This window comes from Netta rufina (assembly GCF_964035555.1).
Source record: "Netta rufina genome assembly, chromosome: 3".
Classification (NCBI taxonomy): domain Eukaryota; kingdom Metazoa; phylum Chordata; class Aves; order Anseriformes; family Anatidae; genus Netta; species Netta rufina.
In genome coordinates, this window is record NC_140125.1 from 55,269,199 (window position 1) to 55,291,545 (window position 22,347).

The window sequence follows — 22,347 nt, forward strand, 5'->3', positions numbered from 1 at the left end:
CTAAACAGCTCGCCTGATTTTCTTCCTCCATTCCACTGTATCTCTGACAAGACTTACCAGTACATAACTCGAAAAAAAAAAAAAAAAAAAAAAAAAAAAAGAACACCTATTACCCAGATCCATGTCCCTCCCAAAGTCCAGTGACACCCCTTTCACTTTCCCTCTTCTTACTCCCCACTGTTAATGGTAGAGAGACTTTTGAAGAGTTTGTGTGCCCTTCCTCTCCTCCCTGCCCTAATCAGCACTGGTTGCCTGGTTGCTTCTGACATGGAAGCACAGGAACTCGGACTAAAACGCCTGTATTTTTGCATCTTTCTGGCAAGGTGCAACCCTCCTCTTCTCTGTTTCTGCCATTACCACTCTTGAAGTAGCAGGAGGTGCTCTGTGGTAAGCAGATGCACTAAGCATGAGATGCAGCAGCAGGAGCAATTACCACCCTGTCTGTCTCCTTCCTGCTCACTAGGAGGTGTTTTGATTTTTTTTTTCTTTTGCCTTACGAAGGATCCCCTCTGATTTCATTGATGAGAGACAATAAAAGAGCTGGGTCCCAGTAATTAATGAGCAGCCACCCAGCAGGCACTCTTGGAGATGCATCTCTGTGCTCATCTGGAACAAACTGATCACAGAAATGTGCTGGTGGAAATAAGCAGCGGGCCACTCAAGCAGCCCATACAACGCACGGACAGCTTTCCAGTTCAGAGCATGGTGTTGATGCTTTCCTTTTCCATTAAATCACATCCGATAACAATCGCACCGGTGTCTGGGAGAGGGGATGCTCAGAGCTTTGGAGCAGAAACTCCTCTAAAAACCCTGAGGATCCGTGAGATCCGAGTCATTTCCAAAGCACAGCTCGGCTCACACTCACCTCCCGGTGCGGTGCCATACAGTTCACCACGTTTTATTCCTAGTCTCATCTTCCTCGAGCTATATAATCACAGAGGGCACCGTTTTGTCACGATCCCTGATTCACTACGTTCATCAGTGCCATACCCATCCCCTTCCTGCCCCGCTCCTTAGCCCCCTCACTCCGTGTCGCCAGGTTTTCTCCCCCCGCCGTTCGCTGCCGATGCCCTGTGGAAGGGAGCGCTTTAAACCCTTTCCTATCAAGCGCCACCACGGCTCAGCAGGGACTGGGAGACCTCTTGGTGTGCCCCCGCTGCCCGTGCTCTCCAGCGGGCGGTCCCCGCTCCGCTCCCACCGGGAGTCGGCCGCCGCGGGGGGCTGCCCGCTCCCCCCCGGGGCCTTTTTGGGGTGCCGAGGAGGGGGGCAAGCCCCACCTCCCCCCCTCCCCTTGCCGTCCCCGCCGCCGCAGGCCCCTCCTCCCCGTCCCGCCCGCCGCACACATGTGCCTGCACCCAGCGGCGGGGCGCGCCGTCGGGGCGGGCGGGAGCCGCCGCCGCCACCGCCTCCCCGGCACCGCCCGCTCCGCACCGCCACCGGCATCGCCACCGCCACCGCCACCGGTCCGGGCACCGCCACCGCCTCGCACCATGGCCGTCGCCTACCTGCTGGGCAACGGCTCGGCGCCGCTCCTGGTCGGCGCCCTGGAGGACCCGTTCGTCTCCAACGCCTCGGCCGCCGCCTGCCGCCCCTCCGTGCCGCCCTGCGCGGCCGCCCCGCCGGGCTCCTGGGGGAACGGCTCGGCGGCGGCGGGCTGGAACCGCTCCGAGCCCTGCGGCGGGGCCAACGGCAGCGCAGGAGGCGGCGGGCCCTGCGCGCCCACGGGCGGGGGGCCCTCGGTGGTCACGGCCATCGCCATCATGGCCCTGTACTCCGTGGTGTGCGTCGTGGGGCTCTTCGGCAACTTCTTGGTCATGTATGTCATCGTCAGGTGGGTGCCGCCCCGCCCGGCCCGCCGCCGCCGTCGAGAAGGGGGACGGGGGTCGCGCTGGGGCGGCGGAGGGGAGGGGAGTGGAAAGGGGCTGTGGGGAAGGGGCCAAGGAGGGAGAAAAACCGGGAGGAGGAAACTTGCGACGGGGCGGCGGGGCTGGGCGCCGCGCTGCGAGGAGATGCGCTGCGACCCCGCCGTGCTGCGGCCCCGCTGCTCTCTGCCCCGCCAGGGCTGAAGTTTGCACCTCTCCGCTGGGCAGGGAGCGTTTTAGAGCTTGTGGTCGCTGTGTGTGAGGATGCGCTCACAGACAGGCGGTGCACATCCCCGCAGCTGACCCCAGACCAAAGGCAGGAGCAAATTACAAATGGCATCGCGGCTGAACGCCTCTCTCCGCCAGGATGTATAGATGCGCTCCCCCAAGTGTTGCTGTGCATGTTTATATCCGTCTGTATCTGTATGTGCGTATATACCTCCGTGCGTGTGCACGTGTGTAAAAACGCGGGGGTCGAGACCTCTGCCAGCAGCCCAGCCGCGCTGTCGCATGTCGCGACTTTTTCCCCCGCAAGCTGCCGCCGCGCTTTACAAGGTCACTCGCAAGCGCGTCTTCCACGCGTGACGAATCTCATTGCCGTAAATTGAAAAAAAAAAAAAAAAAAAAAAAAAAAAAAGCGGAGGGGGGGCCCTCCTTTGGTTGCCCGGGGTCGGGGCAGGCGGCTTCCGTGGAGGAACACTGCCACCTCCCGGAGCGGCGGGGCGGGACGGGACGGGACGGGGCCGGTGTTTGCCCGTGGGAACCACCCACGGGAGCTGCTGGAGGGTGCCCCCGGGGTGCGCTCCCTTCTCGCCCCGGGACTCCGGTCTCTCCGGCTCCGCGAAGCAGCCCGTTTCCCTTTGAGCGGTGCCGAGGGGTCGGGGTAGCAGGCGGGCAGCGGGCAGCAGGAGCACCGCAGGCACCGGTAGGCTCCGTACCGGTTTTGCTAGAGGCAGTGCTGGCCATAAAAAGCCGGAGCTGAGGAGGGTGCAACGGCGTGGTGGAGGATGCTTCCTTCTGCATGTGGCAGCGTGTCATGGGGATGTCACTGCAAAGCCTGTGCAGCTCGTAAACCTAATGGGATCATACATTGTGTGCATCAGTGGTTCAAACTACAACTATAGTTTAGAGATTATGATTTAAATAGGCAGAGCTGGGAAGCTCTTCTACTGGTGTGTGGTTTTGGTCAGCCAGAGATTCAAGCTCTCTCTGGAGACTGTACGAAGGTACGGCTGCAGAAGTGCTCATGGCTGCAATTGTATGAGCAAGTGTTGAATGCATTCCTCTGGGAGAAAAAGCAGACACACAGTATAACAGAGCCAGGATGGTTGTCAGCAGAGCATATGCTGCAGGTCGTCCCTGGAGTTACGTATTTATAGTGGGCATAACCTGTTCTAGGTTCATATTTCTTGCATTAATTAATTCAATTACACTTACACCACAAAGCTAAAATGAACAAGGCACCTACATTTAGCTTTCTATCTTAGGAGAGCATCCTTCCCAGAGATTATAGCTTTAAAACAAAAGCTGGAAGTAATAGGAGAAGACAAAAAAAAAAAAGTATATTCATTTTACAGAGGAAAACACAAATCAATTAAGTGGCTTCCCCAAAACCACCCAGGAATTCTGTGGCAAAGACAGGACTGAATCCAGGTCTCCTGTGCTTTCACAACAAAAACGGCTTTCCATATGACAGAGTTCCTTCCAAGTTAATACCATACACTTATTTACCAGTCTGGGATGAAAAAGAGCTTGCATGTTATGGTTGAATAGGATCTGTTGTTTAAGCATCACAAAATGCCTTTCCTTTCTATGCTTCTATATAGGTTTAGTCTACCCGAGCTGCAGTAGGGAACTTTTTGATTTATTTCTTGTTGAAAGCTATACTACCATGACAGCATTTGCAGTCATACTAAATGTGCATATGAAATTATGAGATTGTGTGCTCACATTCGTGTATCCTTAGATCCAGCCAAGGATATGAGGCACACCTTTCACTGAATTGCAATTGACATAACATAAAGCTCCCCTTCTTTATCTACCTTTCACACCATGCCAGCTCAAGGAAAAGGAGGTTTTGAAGTTTGTATTAATTTTGAGAAGAATTAATACTACTAGAAAGAAGATTTTAAAGTGATATTGGTACCTAGTTTACCTTGAAAATCCTAACAGCTGGGAGGTAAATGATTAGATTTTTGAAACTCTGTCCTTATTCACCTCTCAGATTCCAGCCCCAGTGAAAGCAACAATGGCTTCCTATTCAGAGTGCTGCGTGTTAATATGACATTTAGCTTTTTTAGAAATATGTTTTGTAATAACTATAATGTTCTTCTTATAAACAGATGACCTTAAAATTCCATCCAGTCACTCCAACTCTTCCACATGAAGCAGACCTATGGGCTTGGAGCTGGAGCCATGGAAGTGCTTGCCTGATGTGGAATTGATGTCATTATCAATCCACAGTGATACTGGCTTTGTATAACACTTTCTTTATCAAGAATGCAACATCAACCACCCCCCTTATTCTTCCAAATGCTTTCTGTTCAGCTGAATATTTTCCTCCTTGAATTAATATTTACAGCATGTTAGATCGGCAGTGTGTGAAGCTGAACCCCATGTTACTAACACTGAGCTGTTCCCTTTGTGAAGTATAAAATATGTCTTCTGAGTGACAGCGATAATAGTCAGGTTTTACTGCCAGCTATGAATTTCCAGTAATATGAAAAATCTGTAGATAATTTTTATTATCTGTTTTCCTTATGTGTTTTGTGTAAGTGTGAATTGCTGATATGAACACAGTGTAGTTACGGGCGTTCCAACAACAAACGCTACTTCTAGCTGCTGCAGAGTGCAACAACACAGTGCACAATTAGTACCACATGGTATTGAATTAATTTGCACAGTAATCTATAGGCTTTTCCTGCTTTCTAGTCAAGTCAGTGGGATATTAGTCACACACCAGAGTGGGAAGAATGTGCCCTGTGATTAAGGCCGCATGCACAATGCTGGAAAGCTGTGAAAGATTGTTGCTGAACATCTTTGGCATCACCGGTCTAGAAGAGTGGAGTAGCTCTCTGAGACCCCAGCACTCCACCATGTGAAGTGCCCCGAGAGGACTGTGATTCCATCAGTAGCTGCTGGCGCCACTCAAGTCAAGAGTGATGCCTTGATTGCTTTGCTATTAATTTTGTCACATATCATAAACAAAGGGGCCTGAGGTACTCTGTGGTCCTTCACAGGAGGAGAGAAATGCCTTATTTCATTATAGTAAATGATTACTCAAGTTTGTTTTTTGTTTTTGTTTTTGTTTTTTTTTTTAAAAAAAAGCCCACAATATTTAAATAGGGAAAGAAACGCTCTTTGAAGCAAAGGGCTTTTTCCATTTCTCAAACCAACATCATAACAATGTTTTGAAAAGAAAAACAAACAAAAACAAAACAAGACAAAAAAGCTGTGACTGAAACATCATCTAATTTGGAAAGACTACACTGTACTGAAAGCTCTGTTTACTACAACCTGGCTCACTCAAGCTTCAGGAAAAGTATTTTATTAAGAAGGGAATTTGGGGTGAAATTTCAATTATAGGAAGAATTGATGTCTCCAGAGGAATAAGTATTATCACACGTGTAAAGAAGGGGAGAATTGGAGAGTTTACAAAGAGGTTATAGCATTTGAAGTGGAGAGTCAGATTAGAGAAATACATGTAAGCTGAAAGTGATCTCAAGCTTGAAAGAGGCTGAAATGAAGACAATTTCTCTAAAAAACAGAGCAACTTCTTTGCAAGGCAACATGGAGTCACAGAAGCAGTGTGAAAGAAGGCCCACAGAATGTCTTGTAGCAACATACATCAGGGAATTTAAAAACCAATAAATCCATAAAATTAATTCTTTTCTTTCCTGCCCACAGTCACATGAACATCTCTGCATTTGGGTAATACTGTGTAACTGTGTATGCTAATGCTGTCAGCTGTCTGAAAACAAATATTTCCACCTCCATGTTGTTACCAACAGCCTTAACCAGTAGTGTCTATTATGAATTCATGGTGCTTACTGGTACAAGTCAGAGAAGATCTGTGAACATAACTGAAGGAGCCTGACTGGTCAGGAACAGCACAGAAGGCGAGTTAAATGAGAGGTACAGTGAGAGGGTGAGCCTTAGCATCTGGCATTACAGAAAGGCAGGTGTCTCTGCACACTGTTTGCAGTAGAAGTTTACTAACCTTTGCTAATGGGTAAATGTTTGACTAGTGAGGTGCTCCCCTCCCTCCCCCAGGATCAAGGGAAGCAGATAGGTAAAACACCACTGATACCTTTGTATTCTCATTTTGTTTAAATTATATTGATAGGACCATGGTCAGAGACCCCTGAATGGCCTTGGTCTGCCTCAGGAGCAGGAGGCAGGTACAGGATACTATCCAGCAGCCTCTCCAGAGCTGGTGGCACCGCGGGCACCTGGCACCTGGCCCCAGCCAGCTCTCACCTGTGGGACATGGGGCTGACCCCACAGGGGAGGTCCCTACACTTAGCCAGCAGCTGCCCCCTGGCAATCCTGGGCAGAAGTGGACATAAAACTTCACCTCTCTTTCAATTCCTCTTGGAAAAACTGTTCTGATCCTGCTGTATTTTCTGGAGTATCATTTTGATGATGGCCTGCAGGAAAAATAATGTTAAACACTTCCAAAATGTTTTTACTTTCCTTGTAAAAAACAGTGTAATATTACTGACTTTTTGTGGCAACTAGATGAAAAGATGACATACTTACAAATATCTCAGACAAAACATTATGAATGTTTCAGTATCATTCTAACTTAATGACCTCTTTTCCAGCCATAGCCAGTAGCTGGTGTTTAGACAAAGAGTAGAAGAAATAGCAGCATCTCTGTGTGATACTCCTTCTAGCAGTCTGTTACACTGTGGACAGACTTTCTGAGCTGCAGTTTGCATCAGCATGTTTTTCAACATCTTTCTGTGAACATTTTGCTTTTTTTTTTTTTTCATTTTCTGTGAACATTTCCATGCAGCAATCCTAAATAAAACAGAATCTAAAATAAGGTTGGAAATAAATTGTCACAAATATTACCACTTTTCAACAAAGCTGTTTTTATTACCACTTTTCAACAATCATTTTCTGAAGTAAAATCATTTTCTAGAGATCCTCATTAATGGATACTTTCAAAAAAAACAATTTATTTTCATTACAATTCCAAGTGAAAATAAGCTTTCAGTCCTTGATAATTATCTTCAAAACACAAATCCATTCATTATAACTATATCTTGGAAAAACCTGAAAGCAGATATTTAGTGAATTGCTATTAGGCTTATCTCAAAGTTCTTCTCATAATCATCTTTGCCTATACAATGGAATTTGTCTTTATCGGTGTATTAGTGGGGATGCTATCATTATCTTTCAAAGACCCTGCTCCCCTTTGGAAGTTGGATTTTAAGGGTATTCACTAGCAAGGAGTTCCACAGCTTAGCCTAACTGTTAAAAAGCATTCTCATTCATCTGTTCAATGATAAACACTTTTAAATTTTATTCATATTTCCCTTTGAATTTGCATGATGAAAAAAAGTAAAGATGACAGACTATAGCTACTCGCGTAACTGTGAAGAACATGAAATAGCATGTTTTCCACCTTCTCACTGAGAAGTGTTCAATTATCAGCTATAAGATCTTGTACCTCAGATCAGGAATAAAACCTCAAAACAAAGCTGCTTGTGTAGGATGGGGCGTCTCCTCCTCACTGCATGGTACAGAGCAATCCCAGTGTAACAGGAGTCTTTTTTGAAGCGGAGCAAGGAGCAGCGGTTAAGGTGCCTTGTGCTGTTCTCCCCTTGCTCAGTGCTGACCTCCAGCCCTAGGATCTGCTGCCTCTGTAGAAAAATTATCCAGGAAACCAGTTTCACAAATCCTCCTAAAATGATGGAATCAGTTCCTCTATTAGAGCTCTAGTATCAGATGCTATCTCATCCTTGTCACATGGGACCAAATCCATATTTCCTTGTACTTTTCATTTGGTCTTCTCAAAACACACAGTCTTGCTCCATCTGTCTGTCATGCCTTTCTCCATCATCTCCAGCTTTCCCCATTACTCTCGCTTTACAGGCACATCTTCCTGCAGCTTTACCATCTCTCCAGTCTCTCCAGTCTCTTTATCTCACCTCTGTTGCTCCTTTCCAGGTCACACTTAACACATTCACAAGAAAATTCTTGTCTCTTGCACAGAAAAGACTCTGTATATTCACTATGATAGCCTTTTACCAGGGAGGATAACAACTGCTCTTCCTCATCAGTCTTTTGTGGATCTTATATCTTCTAGCAGCAAGACTACCTTCAAAAGCTTCCCTGCCAGCTTATGAACTAAGTAGGGGATGTCTCATGTACAGTCCTCATATGAGGAGATAAGAACAGAAACCAGGAGGAGGGAACCAGCACCTGGAAGATTTCTTATCTTCTGAAAATAGGGAAAATAGCTGTTAACTTGTCCCTCCTATAAAAATTTCACCTCGGTTATCATTGATGTAGTCAGTGGTTTCACTTCCCTGAATGCACAGGGGAGAAAGTTAAGTTAAAGATGCTGACAGTTTTCCTTGCACGTCTTCCTGGCAAAGCAAAAAACTTCAGCAATAAGCACCTGCTGCCTGATAATGACAATATATCGGAGTTATTGTTTTTAGCACCATTGATTTATTTCTCAGAGATGTGTTACACAATAACTGTGAAAGCAACAGCCATTACTGACAACCCATACGTGCTTCCAAGCACACAGAAACTGAGCTAAAGGTGGCTTAACAATCAGGTCAGAATAAGTCCTGGAATAATTTGGGGATAATGTTTCCCTTTTCTTACTAGGCTGAGGGGAAGAGTTCAGTGTACTAGCAGTTGACTGTATGGGAATTGGAGCATACATATTGCTGTCATTTCTTTTTATTATTAAATAGCTGTTGGTGGTGTCTGGGAAAAGAAAAATAAATTAGGGTGATAGGAGTTATAAGACATTGCAACATCTTGAATGTTTGCCTGGCAAATTGATGTGGATATATATCTAAAGACCTGTCCTTAGCTGGCTCCAAGGATATTTTGCATATACATGTAATTAAAAAGGTATGAAAATAATGAGAGAAATATGATAATAAAATAGTTACCTGTTGGTCACTGTGGAGTGTATGTTTTCTTGTTTTCTGTCTGGATTAATCTTCCTGCTAGTTAATCCTTTCATTCAGACCGGAAGGGAAAGGACCAGCCTTCCCCTGCAAAGTAGCTATTTTTCCCAAAGATAGAAGCTTATTTTGTTGTTCTTGTTGTTGATTTATTATTTGGGGGGGGGTGTGTGTGGAAGTTTTTTCCCCTGGGAAAAGACTAAGCTTACTAATTCAAACCAAAGAGCAGAAAGAGGAACACCATATGATCCCTCTCAGTAACAAAAAAAAAAAAAAAAAAAAAAAAAAAAAAAAGAAAGCAGGAACAGCAGCAAGAGAATTTTAGCCCAAAGCTCAACACATTATTGTAATTAATTGAAAACAGGATGAGTCAGATGCCCTCAGGACTCTCTGTTATTGGCACAACAACATTCCTGAAAAGACCAGCAATGGTGTCTGAAGAAAGTCATGTCTGCCTCAGAGGCTTTCATTTAGCTCGCCCTGCCCCAAAGCTGAGGCCTGATTGAAGTTGCTAATTGGTTCTGAGTACAGGAGAAGAGGACCTGAGCAGATGCTCCTCCATGAAAAGTGGTGTGCTCTGTTTCCTTCTCCTAACTGGGCTGTGTGAGCAAAAGCCACCAAGTGGTGGGTCTGCACATGCCTTAATACAGCTAGATATGGGGAAAGATCAAGCTGGGAAGTCAAAGATAGGAAGATAGCTTGGGAAGTAAACTTTGGTGAAATTCTGGATTCAGTTCACTTGTGCTATGGAGAAGAATAAAGTGAAAAATGGACTTAGCAGTGGGAAAACAAAGGATGAGGGAGAAAAGAGGTAGCAGCTGAAGCAGTTGTGTGTCCTACATTCAGATCCACATTGAGAACATACCTTGAAGCTCCTTTAGCAAACATGCATCCACTTGCTGGTATGCGAGGAAGTTAGAGGACAGCTTTTCTGGCATCCTGTGGTTGTAGGACTTGCTGCATTCCCCACCAAGTACATCAAATAACTATGCCTTTCACTCTTAGGCCTATCACACTCAGTATGTCATGCCTTGGCACCTAAAGCGATGCCTAGTATTTGTTTGAATTTTTAATGATTCTAATTAAACCACCAATACACACTTCACAACCCCAAAGCTTAGTTAGGTTTTGCTGTCTTGTAATCAAGTAAAATCTGAGAGAGAAGCCAGATTAATTTTATCTTTAGGCAACAGATAACTTCATGGTGCCCTATATTAACCAACGGAGTTCAGCATTTGCACTCTGATCTCCTTCACAGCAGTGACTGGCAAGGTTTGAATGGCAGCAAACGGTTGTCTGTCTTAATGGCAGTACATTTTGTTCCCTTCCCCAGTTCAGTTTTTGCCCCCAAACTCAGGGTCAGTGCAGGAAGTAAGCAAATGTGCAGAATTTCACTTTGATTAAGCATGAACATTTTCTGTTATAGTGTTGTACCTGCTGGAGTTGGCTTTGTTTTCTGTGTTTGTTGTTGTTGTTGGTTTGGTTTGGTTTTGTTTTTTTTTTTTGCATCCTTTCCCTGAGGGATTGTTATTTTTGAATTACATCCACATATGTAATCTCCTATGGGGAACATAAATCAAAAGGATGAGTTGATTGTTAACCACAGTATGTCACCTCCAATCCAGATGGCCTGACTACATAATAACATGTAAGGTTTGTACACAAATTTATGTTGCTTGTACGTAGAGCTTGAGTTTAATGGCTTTACAGCATAAGTATCCTGGAGTATTTATGAATATAAGAATCAAATACCAAGTCTTTAAGCTGATGAAACCATGTGGTCCCAGACAGGTAGATTAGACTCTTACAGAACATATGTTACTTTTAAAGCTTTCAAAGCGTTAATCAGTAGCAGCCTCCTACAAAACCACAGTTGTAACTGAGATACTGAGCAGGTCTTTAACGTTTTAGAAAGAGACCCACTGCAATGCAAAGAAAGGAAAAGGACAGTTAGAAAGGATAGCCATCAGTTAATTCTATTACTTGAGACCAAAGGTACTTTTCAGGATATGGCCTAGCAGAGAGACATCATTTCAGCATCAAACATGCTTACTGGATTGTTAAAGAGAAGAAAGGATTGTCCAGCCCAGACTAAACCTTTGTCAAACCATCAAGGGCTCAATAAAAATTGAATATACCTCATGTTTTAGGAAAGCACACACACACAAAAAAAAAAATCCTTTTTTTGGAGGGTTGCATGTACAAGATGTACTAGAACAGCCATGAAAATAAATGTTCATTTAAATTGGTTCAACTAGGCATGCTTCACATGTTTTAATCTTCCCACCCAAGGAGACCTCAACTAATCTAATGCATGCACATAATGATTCTTCATTTGTTTAACAAGTCATTTATGCAGGAAGAACATGAATTTGAACGCTAACCAAATCTCCAGCATCAACAAGAGTTATGTGAGGTTGTCTGAATGCAAGACGTAATTGCTGTCTGTTGTTTCTTTGAGCAGCCAAGCAAGTTTCACAAATGGCTGCTTTCTGCAATGAATCTTTTCTAATTAAGCTAGTTTTTCATATATTTTGCATTTTACTTAAACACAGATCAATTGAAGCAGCCTTCGTCTCCAAATTAGCATTCTATGGACAAAAGCTTTGTCTGTAGACTTCGTGCTGCTGAAAGTAGTTGTTACCAATCTTCCATCAGCCATTCTATCTCCTAAGATATGCAAAGAAGCTAGAGACATGGTCTGTGTTTAGTCTTTGCACCAGACAGTGGTACAAAGATGGTGTAAGACTGATGTGTTACAAAAGGGCTGAAGGGTCTGGAGGAGTCTATATTTCAACAACACACATGAATGGAAATGGTTTGTCCATTGGACAAGACTCAGGTGCCAGTCTATCAGCTGTGTCTATTAGGCTTAGAAAAAGCATGCTATGGACTAAATTCCCTTCCTTTCCTTTCCTTTCCTTTCCTTTCCTTTCCTTTCCTTTCCTTTCCTTTCCTTTCCTTTCCTTTCCTTTCCTTTCCTTTCCTTTCCTTTCCTTTCTTTCTTTCTTTTCCTTTCTTTTCCTTTCTTTCTTTTCCTTTCTTTCTTTCTTTTTCTTTCTTTCTTTTTTTCTTTTCCTTTCTTTTTCTTTCTTTCTTTTCCTTTCTTTCTTTCTTTCTTTCTTTCTTTCTTTCTTTCTTTCTTTCTTTCTTTCTTTTCTTTCTTTCTTTCTTTCTTTTCCTTTCTTTCTTTCTTTCTTTCTTTCTTTCTTTCTTTCTTTCTTTCTTTCTTTCTTTCTTTCTTTCTTTCTTCCTTTCTTCCTTTCTTCCTTTCTTCCTTTCTTCCTTTCTTCCTTTCTTCCTTTCTTCCTTTCTTTCTTTTTTTCTTTTTCTTTCTTTTTCTTTCTTTCTTTCTTTCTTTCTTTCTTTCTTTCTTTCTTTCTTTCTTTCTTTCTTTCTTTCTTTCTTTCTTTCTTTCTTTCTTTCTTTCTTTCCCTTCCTTCCTTCCTTCCTTCCTTCCTTCCTTCCTTCCTTCCTTCCTTCCTTCCTTCCTTCCTTCCTTCCTTCCTTCCTTCCTTCCTTCCTTTGTACGTTATGTTATTCATGTTAATTTGCTCTTTATTTGAGCCATTGAGACTTAAAACATTTCTTCAAGATATTTAGAGGTGATCATCTGGAGACTTCCCTGTTGAAGTGGACCACAAACAGAGCTGTGGCACACATCTTACAGAAAGAGAGAGATGCACAGGCATGAACACATCTCTTTCTTCTTGCATGTAAGGATGTGGATGGCAAGGTGCGCCTTTTTCCCTGCTCAAGGTGCTATTACACTTTGTACACTGGAAGCAGAGTCTATCTAGGTTAGTTTGATGAACCTTTTGTTTGGTTTGCAAACTACAGTTGGCCCATGGCCTGGCAGTTGAAGGTTTTTATTTATCCTGGAGTGCTAGGAACTTAGTGGCTATTTCAGAAGGATTCAAAGGGTTTTCCTTACTGCATTTGCTTATTCCAAGTGTATTTTAAATCTTTGCTGGATAGAACAGATAAAAGCGAGATGGAGTGCTGCCTACAGAGTTAGACAGACTTAAAGTTGTGAATCTGATCTATCATCTCCTAATATCAACAAAAAGCACTGTATAAAAATTGATGTTTTATGGTACAAAACCTGCCATGAGGAGATAGAAGAAGCATATTGGTGGGTGTCAGTATTATAATGAGCATAAATAAATTGAATATTTATCCATGGCACTGTTGAGCTAAATGCTCACCAAAATGTTGAATCATCATGTTACTGTATTCATATTTCACTGCAGAGCTGTGAAAATAAAAGTAATGTTGCTCAAAGCCAACTTCTGTCCTCACTTGCAACCTTACTCAGTGTAATGCAAAACTTAATGTAGTCAGTGTTTCAGATACTAAACTGCCAGTCTAATTTAAATACCAGCATTCACATTTTCTGGGGCTTGCCTTTAAGATTTTTTCTTTACACATTTGTTTGGTTTAAGATTCTTTAATGGCCTTGAATGAAAGTGTGAAAACAATATCTGCTAAAAGATCACATTTATAAACACAGTGCTTTCAGCATTATAAGTTAGCTCTATAGATAGCCTGTGACTTTAATTACATATAAAATCCAGTCCTCTGAAGTATAGCAATTTGATAGAACTGTTTGTATGTTTTTTTCAAATAGATAGACTTAAGGATACCTTAAGAACAGATATAATAACAGCTAAGATCAAGGCTTTGAAGAGCTCCATTTTGAGGACCATTATTTTTCATGCTGATAAAAATCTGTTTTAATCAATTTTCAGTATTTATTTGTTCATATAAAAAATACAATCCTGGGGACACTGATAATCTACTTATTTGGAGAAATACACCTTTAACAAAATGTGCTTTTTAGAAATAAGCTCTTTATAAAATCTCTAAATATTCAGTACAGAGCAATACTCAAATCCCATAGAAATCACTGAAAGGAATATTATGAATTTCAGTAGGCTTTTGTTGTTTAAGCAATTGTGGAAGTAAATGCTTTCTATCACCGCAAAAGCTTGGATTCCTTTCTTTATAAGAAAATGGTGATTAGAAAAACAAAGATTACAGAGTACATCAAGCAGAATCTTTCATTAATAGCCTACAGAGCCCATTACATGAAATAATGGAAAGTCCAAGAACTTTTAGGCTTAAACCAACAATGAAAACAAGACACCAAAACCAAAAATTGTTTCATATTTAAGTGGAATAAGGCCCATCGTAGTGTCAGTGAAGAGATGGTGTTCCATTTGTTCTGAGTTTTTCTCTACCCTTCCTCTGGCATGCTAATCTGAAAGTCACTTACCATGATTTATGGGCTGATTATGGAGTGTTGTTCTGGCCTCAATTTTGTTTGACATTGATAGTTGTGATCATTCACATTCTTTGCTGATTTTTTTTTCTAGGTACACGAAAATGAAGACTGCCACCAATATCTATATTTTCAATCTTGCATTGGCAGATGCATTAGCAACAAGTACTCTGCCATTCCAGAGCGTGAATTATTTGATGGGAACATGGCCATTTGGTACAATCCTTTGTAAAATTGTTATATCCATAGACTACTACAATATGTTCACCAGTATCTTTACGCTCTGCACCATGAGTGTGGATCGCTATGTAGCTGTCTGCCACCCAGTTAAGGCCCTTGATTTTCGTACCCCCAGAAATGCAAAAATAGTTAACGTCTGCAACTGGATTCTTTCTTCTGCCATTGGACTGCCAGTTATGTTCATGGCAACTACTAAATACAGGCATGGTAAGTCTTGTTTTCATTCCTAAATTGAATATTTCAGTGTTTAAACTCCTTTCTGCATTCTTTCTTTTTATTGTAGAGACAGTGAACTAACTTTTGACCTGCAAGCTGTATGAATCAGGTGTTAGTGCAAATAGCCATCTTGAAAAATTTGGCAGCTGGCTCTTCTTGACCAGAGAGACAGCTCTTCATGTGATCAGTCTTTGACAACCAGCAACTCCAGCGGGATCCATGTGAGTCTTGCTGCCCTAGACAGCCATTGTAGTGTTTGGAAAAGCATTTGTGCCTACCTTCAGCTATAGGGGTATATGCACTCTGTTAAAGCACAGGAGCCTGTGCTTTACCCCAGATATTCCCACTGAAGTTGCTGGTCTTCATTTTCTACCTCATCTAGCAGAACGTGGTACAGAACTGAGAGCACGTTCTGGATCACTGGTGCTCAGTGGTGTCCTTCAAGTGACAGCATCTCAACATAAATCAAAAACACTCCAAAGTGCACAGTTGCCATGTGTCATGTCATCCTTTCCCCCTTTGCCTTTAAATGCCCAAACTGCAGTGCTAAAATCATCATATTTTCACCAGGTTTTATCTTAAAAGTGAAAATGAGCCAAAGTTTGAACATTTATGACAATTCAACTATTTTTCTTGTTAAATATACGCAGAATTCCAAACAATATAATACAAAGAACGTTACTTTTTGCTCTTGTTTTTCTAAGGCTTCATACATATTTTGCAGTGCTGTGTTCTATCGGTATTTGTGCCAATGACAGATCACAGATTGCTTTGTTTTTGTTATTTACATAGTAAATCTTCATGTATTTGCTCATGATATATAACAAAAAAGTTTTGAAGGGAAGCAATTGCCAAACTGACCAGCTTGTTCTTCTCTACTCTTTTTTTTTTTTTATCTCTAGGCTCTATTGACTGCACACTTAAGTTCTCTCACCCTGCTTGGTACTGGGAGAACCTCTTGAAAATCTGTGTTTTCATCTTTGCTTTCATCATGCCAGTCCTGATCATTACTGTGTGCTATGGGCTGATGATTTTACGCCTGAAGAGTGTTCGCATGTTATCTGGCTCCAAGGAGAAGGACAGGAACTTGCGGAGAATCACAAGGATGGTTCTTGTAGTGGTGGCAGTGTTTATCGTCTGCTGGACTCCCATCCACATTTATGTCATCGTTAAAGCCCTGGTCAACATCCCAGAAACTACTTTCCAGACTGTCTCCTGGCACTTCTGTATTGCGTTAGGGTATACAAATAGTTGCCTTAATCCAGTCCTGTATGCATTTCTAGATGAGAATTTCAAAAGATGTTTCAGAGAGTTCTGCATCCCCACCTCCTCAACCATTGAGCAGCAAAACTCCACCCGAGTCCGCCAAAACACTCGTGACCATGCTTCCACTGCCAACACTGTGGACAGGACTAACCATCAGGTATGACTAGCAGTGGAGATGTCATCTCTGGATTCAGGCCACCCGCTTGGAGATGACATGTATTCTGAAGTTACAGTTTATACTGATTTGTAGCTATTTGAAAGTCTAAACACCTTCAGGGCTACATTTGAAGCTGGTGTATTCACACACAGAGACCCCAGTCCTGCATGGTGCAAGTTGTTCTATACTCTAGTTGATGCCCAAAAGCTGAGGGCTTTCAAAGGTACCTTGCATGATAGGGTCCAGCGTGCATGTATATACACAACACCCGTGCATGTATATACACAACACCCAAAACAGAGTGTTTCATTCACATAAGGTTTACAACAGGTGTCCGATTTAGAATGGGTTAGAGAATAATCAAATCTATTCTGTCTGTTGAGGGAGACAGGGTTGGGCCGATATATATGTCTCTCTCCTACCATTTCATCAGTAAACTGAAAAGAGAAGAAACTGCATGTACACTTTCTGATTGATGTACAAGAAAGGCCTACAAGGCCCTGTTTCTCCTGGAAGAGATGCAAGAAGTAAACAAAGGTCATCTGCATGCAGTTCTTGTATCAGATCAATATCTGTGTTGGCTAGTGTAGGTTTTGATAGATAGATATATAAATATATAAATATACTTGTATACACACACATATTAAGGAGTATTGTGCCATTTACCTGTTTACAGAGTAGGAATTTTATGGCACAGCAGATACCAGGAGAAAGATTGTTTTTATTCAGGCTATTTTTGCTTAGCTTTTTGGGGGGAAAAAAAAATATTTTTTGTTACATATTTGGCATCCATGCATCTGTGATTATTCCCGTTTCCAAAGCATATCCCTCGGTGAACATAAGCAAAACACAAAGGCAATTTTAATATACAAGTCTAATGATTGTTAGAAAAGGTTTGAATCTTCTCTCATTAAAAAGAACAAATAAAGGTAGAAGCATTTATTCTTTGCCACCTCATCTTTCATTGGAACATTAGCAATATCCTTAGTTTGCTCCTTCATGAGCTTCTCACTGCTGGCCCTTCACCCACAAGCTAGCTGCTTTCTCGAGATGCAGAGAAGTGGCTTTTTGTGAAAGAAATAGCTTACCTGTCACACGGGCAATCAGGAAGCCCAGATCAGAATATTACCTTATCCATACAAAGTAAATGCACCAGAAAAAGAGGAAGGAGAAAGCAGAAGGGAGATGAGGAAGGTCTATTGAGCATCTGCAGCTAGTGGTGTTATTCACCAGAACATGATTTGCACATGCCAAGCTGCAGGCTGAGGAATCAGTTAGTGTCTGCTCAGTCTTACCCACACTTCAGTGGTGGAGCAGAACTGCCAAACTTGGCATGGTCACATACATGTATGTATGTATATACGTGTAGTATTCACCACTTGTAGCAAAAGTTTAGTAGATGGATTCAGCTCTCACTAAGGCTTTTGCAACTCTCAATGGAGTCAATTTTGTGCATGTGTCTGACAATGGGGTTGTATCTTTATCTAGTTCATGTCTAGCTTTTTCAGCTTTTTACAGCGCAGTGTGTAATAACACATTTTCTACATTTACTTATACTTCTTTACATTAATTTTAGGAGAGCCATGGCTTCCTAAACTTCTATCCTTAGCAGAGATTACTGTGGTACCACCTAGAGCCTGACTGAGATAAAGTCTATTTCACTGTGCACTGAGCAAACAGGACAGAAGATGATCCTTCCCACAAAGATCTTTCAACCTACACCAACAAGAGAGAAAGCTAGTTGAGGCAGGGATAGAAGTGAGCTTTATTATGGAAGTAAGAATGTAAGTAAGGATCAAGCTAATCACATTGTTGGAGATTTTGTGTTAGTTTCCTTCAGGAGATATTGGTAGAATGAGTTAAGAAGAGTTAAAGCACAGGTAAAGAGAAGTGACAGGACAGATGCTGAAGAGAAAGATAGGTGACAGGAAGAATGCAGAGGAGAAAGGAGAACATAAGGAATAAGGTCAGAGTGAGGAAGCAAGGGAGGAAATTGAAGCAAAAAGCCAATATGCATGTAACAAAATAAATGTGCTCAGAACTGTAAGAAACTGTGTGACTACGTAGCTTTCACTACTTCTGTAGCTCTTCCTAGCAGCTAGCTGGCATGTTTCCCCCAAGGCTAGGGAGAAGAAGCCATCACTTGGAAACTCTTGTCCTCATAGATGTGTGGACAGGTCTGTTTGCATGGTCTGGTATTTGAGAGAATTTGAAATTTAATGGGCCCATTTTCACTTCCCTCACCATCACTGCAGCAGTCCTTGCTTGAGCAGCTGTTGCCACTGGTTTATTTCAGCCAGATGTACCTGATGGATGCTGACCTGAACCTTCTGACTGCTGTGCTCCCTAGAGAGCAGCACACCAGCTAGTAGGTGCAGTCCTTTCCACCCTCCTCAGAAGCTATGAAATACATTCACACCAAGCCATGTTCAAACCAGAATATTAAACTTCATTTACTTATTTTCTTCTCCAAAAAACTTTTCTGTAAAAGACATTTTTGGTGTCTCTTACTATCTACATGACAGTAGGGTTGTAGGACTAATCTGTTCTGGAAAGATTTTCTGGGAAGTTTTTACAAATGTAGCATTTTATTTATTTATTTTAGACAGAGAAAGCCCTAGGGTGAATTCATCTTTTATTCTCAGAAAACAACAAAAAAAACACTTTGCTCAAACACTTGGGGAGCTTTGTAAATTCTATTCACAGGGTATTCTTTTCACAGGTAAGTGCTTTCTGTACAGGCAAGTCTAGCCAGTATATCAGTATTGATCTAAGTATACTGACAAGCTCTTTCTTGTATAGACAGGGCCTTGGAGAGCATTTGGTATGAATCCTAATTGTGCAGTGTATAGTGCTCAGCACAGTTCAAGCTATTTTCATAGAAACAGATGTTCTACAAGTTGTGTTGTTTTTTTGTTTTGTTTTGTTTTTCCCAAGTGAGAATTCTTACTCCTGCTAAAGTTAATGAGAGCTGCAAGCACTCAACTGCTTGGGGCCTCACACTCTTGAAGCACTTAAAATAAGCACTCACTTGTGGGAACAACAACTGTGTTTTCTATCAGTGCAAAACAACAGATACAAATGTTCATATTATTCTGAGTTAAGATACTATCATTTGGAATCCGTTATGGCTCTTTGACATTACAGAAAAGCTCTTCTTGGTTAAGAATTTGTTTATTGTTTTATCAACATTTAGGAAAAGTGCAAAACAAGTTCTGACCTCCCCCAGAAATGAAACACTGTGTGAAACATGGTGTGAGCATTTATGAAAAATAGTACATGTCCAGTGGAGCAACAGATTTCTGAGGGAGAAAAGACAGTGGCTAGTCAGGCCTGCAGAATCTGGAATTTTAAGAATTAGATGCTTCACATCTGTGGGGGATGTATCCCAGGTTACTTGGCTAATGTCTGTGTCAGAACGTTCAGGTCGCATTGTTTCAGGGTGAGCTTAGAGGTTTGACTCACTTTAATTTTCAGAGAAGCATGTGCAATCTTTCAAGTGCATTTGCAAGAAAATAGGAATGACAGAACACTGGAAAAAATCTTGCAGAACAGAACTGCTTACTTCAAATTTTTCTCTGCATGACTCAATATTAGTTGGGAATGCTAATAAAAGGACCAAATATTAGCTTTTGCAAATGTCTGAATTGTTTTGATGTCATTGATATTAACCTGGTTCATAACAAAGACTTTAACAAATTTTGAAATGGCTTTTACTTCAGATGCATGGAGAATCTCTGCTAGATTTAAAAGTCTTGAACATTTGCATTGACATGGGATCCTTGTGAATCTTCTAGGTAACAAAGAAAACAGAATGTGTTTGCTGAACAATTTCATTAAAGGCAGCAACTATAAACAATGCTATGAGCACTGAAACTAGTTAGATGCATTGTAAGGTTGTTTGTGTTTGTGGCATTTCTTGAACTGTGAATTAGAAAAAATGGAGACAAAAACATTTCACTTTTTCCATAAGAAATTAGAAGAAGAAAGTTCACCGTTAAAAAACAAACAAACAAAAACAAACAAACAAACAAACAAAAAACTGTATCCAATCCACAAAAGAACAATAGAATATCCTGAGTTTGAATGAAGGGACCCACAAGGATCATTGAGTCCAACTCCTAGCTCCATACACAAGACCACAGGACTACCTAAAAATTAAACCACATGACTGAGACATTTTTCAAATGCTATCTGAAATGAAATTTCTATTAATTTAATTCAGAAGTGAGTATGAACTTCAAAAATATTTTCTGGATCTAGACTTCTCCAAATGACAGGGATATTCAGATTTTGAATCAGGTCAATTTCTGACAAAATGTTGAGGAGGAGGAACATTTCTAATACAGAATAAAGAAAATCCCTAAATATAGCATGTTGAACTGAATGAGCATTTGAGTTATGTTTTGGCCTTGGAAAAATTTATCTCCAGTCAGTAGTCCTAACAGATATGACTGCAGAAGGCTCCAGGAAAGCAATCCAGTTAGAAAATGCACCTTCTCCCCACCTCAAAATCCTTGCCCATGTATAACATGTTCTCCTCATTTGTGTCTATCAAGGTTCATCTGTGACTCTGCTTTCCATACCATAAACACTTCAATGACACTGTCTCCCCCATTTTCAACATGTTCTGGTTGCTGAATGGTAAAATGGGTTGCAGACTTTCAGGACATGATGAGTCCTAGGCAGATTTGCCTGACCATTTCTGTAGTGCTATCATGCCTGTCTGTGAATAGGACTTGGTGTGGATACCATAGATGCGTGGAACAGGGGAATGCTTGGGTTTGCTGATGTAACTCCATCTCACACAAAATGCAAACTGGATCTTTAAATTCAAATCCAGAAGTTAGTCAATTTACGAGTGTGAACACAGAAAAGATACTAATAGGCATGTAAAATACCAACTTACCTGCGGTTGCTGCAGAAATAATACAGGGAGGGAGTGAAATCCAATACAAGTGAAATTCATTGAGGGTTTCCCTCTAGAAAGAAAACAACTGGCTTGCTATGAAATAGACTAATTCAAATACAACAGCACTGCTGATCTAATGTTTTTCTGTCATTTAAGCTCAGATACAAAACTTTTCTCTAATCATTTACTTTGCCTTTGTTGCTTTATGACAAAGGCATATTCTTGCCTTGCTGCCTGGGCTACCAGTTCAGCTTTACAGGGCAGTAGCTGCAAATTATAAGTGAATTATTCTTTAAAAAGAACAAAACGCACACACATGCAAACTGGTGGGAGGGCAGAAATCAAGTAACTGCTCATTGTGTTTGCAATTTCTTTCCTTTCAGTTGGAACTCCAAGAAGCTGAAACCACCCCACTGCCGTGACAGGGTCTCCTGCTGCATAGCTCTCAAAGTAATTACAGACCAGTGCCACAGTGTTTCTGTGCAGTACGCTATGGGAAGGTGTAGGACACACTTTCCCTCTAAATAAATAAATAAATAATAAGTAAATATAAATTAAAAAAAAAAAAACTACAGAGGAAAGTGCCTGCTTTTCCAGTCTGTCAAAACCTGCTTCTGCAGCACTTCTGCATTGCACATAACAGAAGCATGAAACTTAATGGTAAGCAGAGCCAAGAGATACAGGGGCTTTCCAGCTTCCAGTGTTCAAAACAGTCATGTTAACCAGGAATACATATGTTAGTCTACAGCAAAACTACTGTATCTGTAGCTATCTGACGTGCTCTGACAAGTTACAGTGGTGTTAAACAGATTGGAGACAAAAATTAAAAGGACAGACTACTATAATTTGAAAAGTGAAGGTGAGTTTTTAATAACAGGAAATAATGGGAAACGGAGTTGAAATACTGTTGGGTACTCAATTTACATCTAAAATTTCTTTGTAGAGGTGTTTTCTGTGCAGGTTATTTGTGTGGTGAAGTTTCACAAGATCACCTAGAATAACACATTGGCAAGTCAAGAGGTCGTCTCGTATTGCATGTTCCACAGCTTCAGAGGGAAAATATTTCTTTCAGTGCTCATTTAAAGAAAATAATACAACCCCTAAGTTTCACCTTCCTCCTCTATTTCTCACATAAGAACTAGACTTTTACAATGAAAACCATGAAGTGTCAGTACTTCTGAAATAAATAAATAAATGGAAGTATTCCATGCTGTTATTGATTGTAGAATGATCCCCAGGATAGCATTGAC

The 22,347-nt window shown here is 41.6% G+C and overlaps 1 protein-coding gene across 1 annotated transcript; it reads left to right on the plus strand.

Annotated features, from left to right (window-relative positions):
• Positions 1-1,490: 1,490 nt before the first annotated feature.
• OPRM1 (opioid receptor mu 1) lies at positions 1,491-21,519 on the plus strand (the record flags this gene model as incomplete). Its single annotated transcript, XM_084283325.1, has 4 exons — positions 1,491-1,831; positions 14,401-14,753; positions 15,665-16,185; positions 21,481-21,519. The coding sequence occupies 4 exons, from the start codon at positions 1,491-1,493 to the stop codon at positions 21,517-21,519; spliced, it is 1,254 nt and encodes a 417-aa protein (XP_084139451.1).
• Between the last annotated feature and the right edge of the window lie 828 nt (positions 21,520-22,347).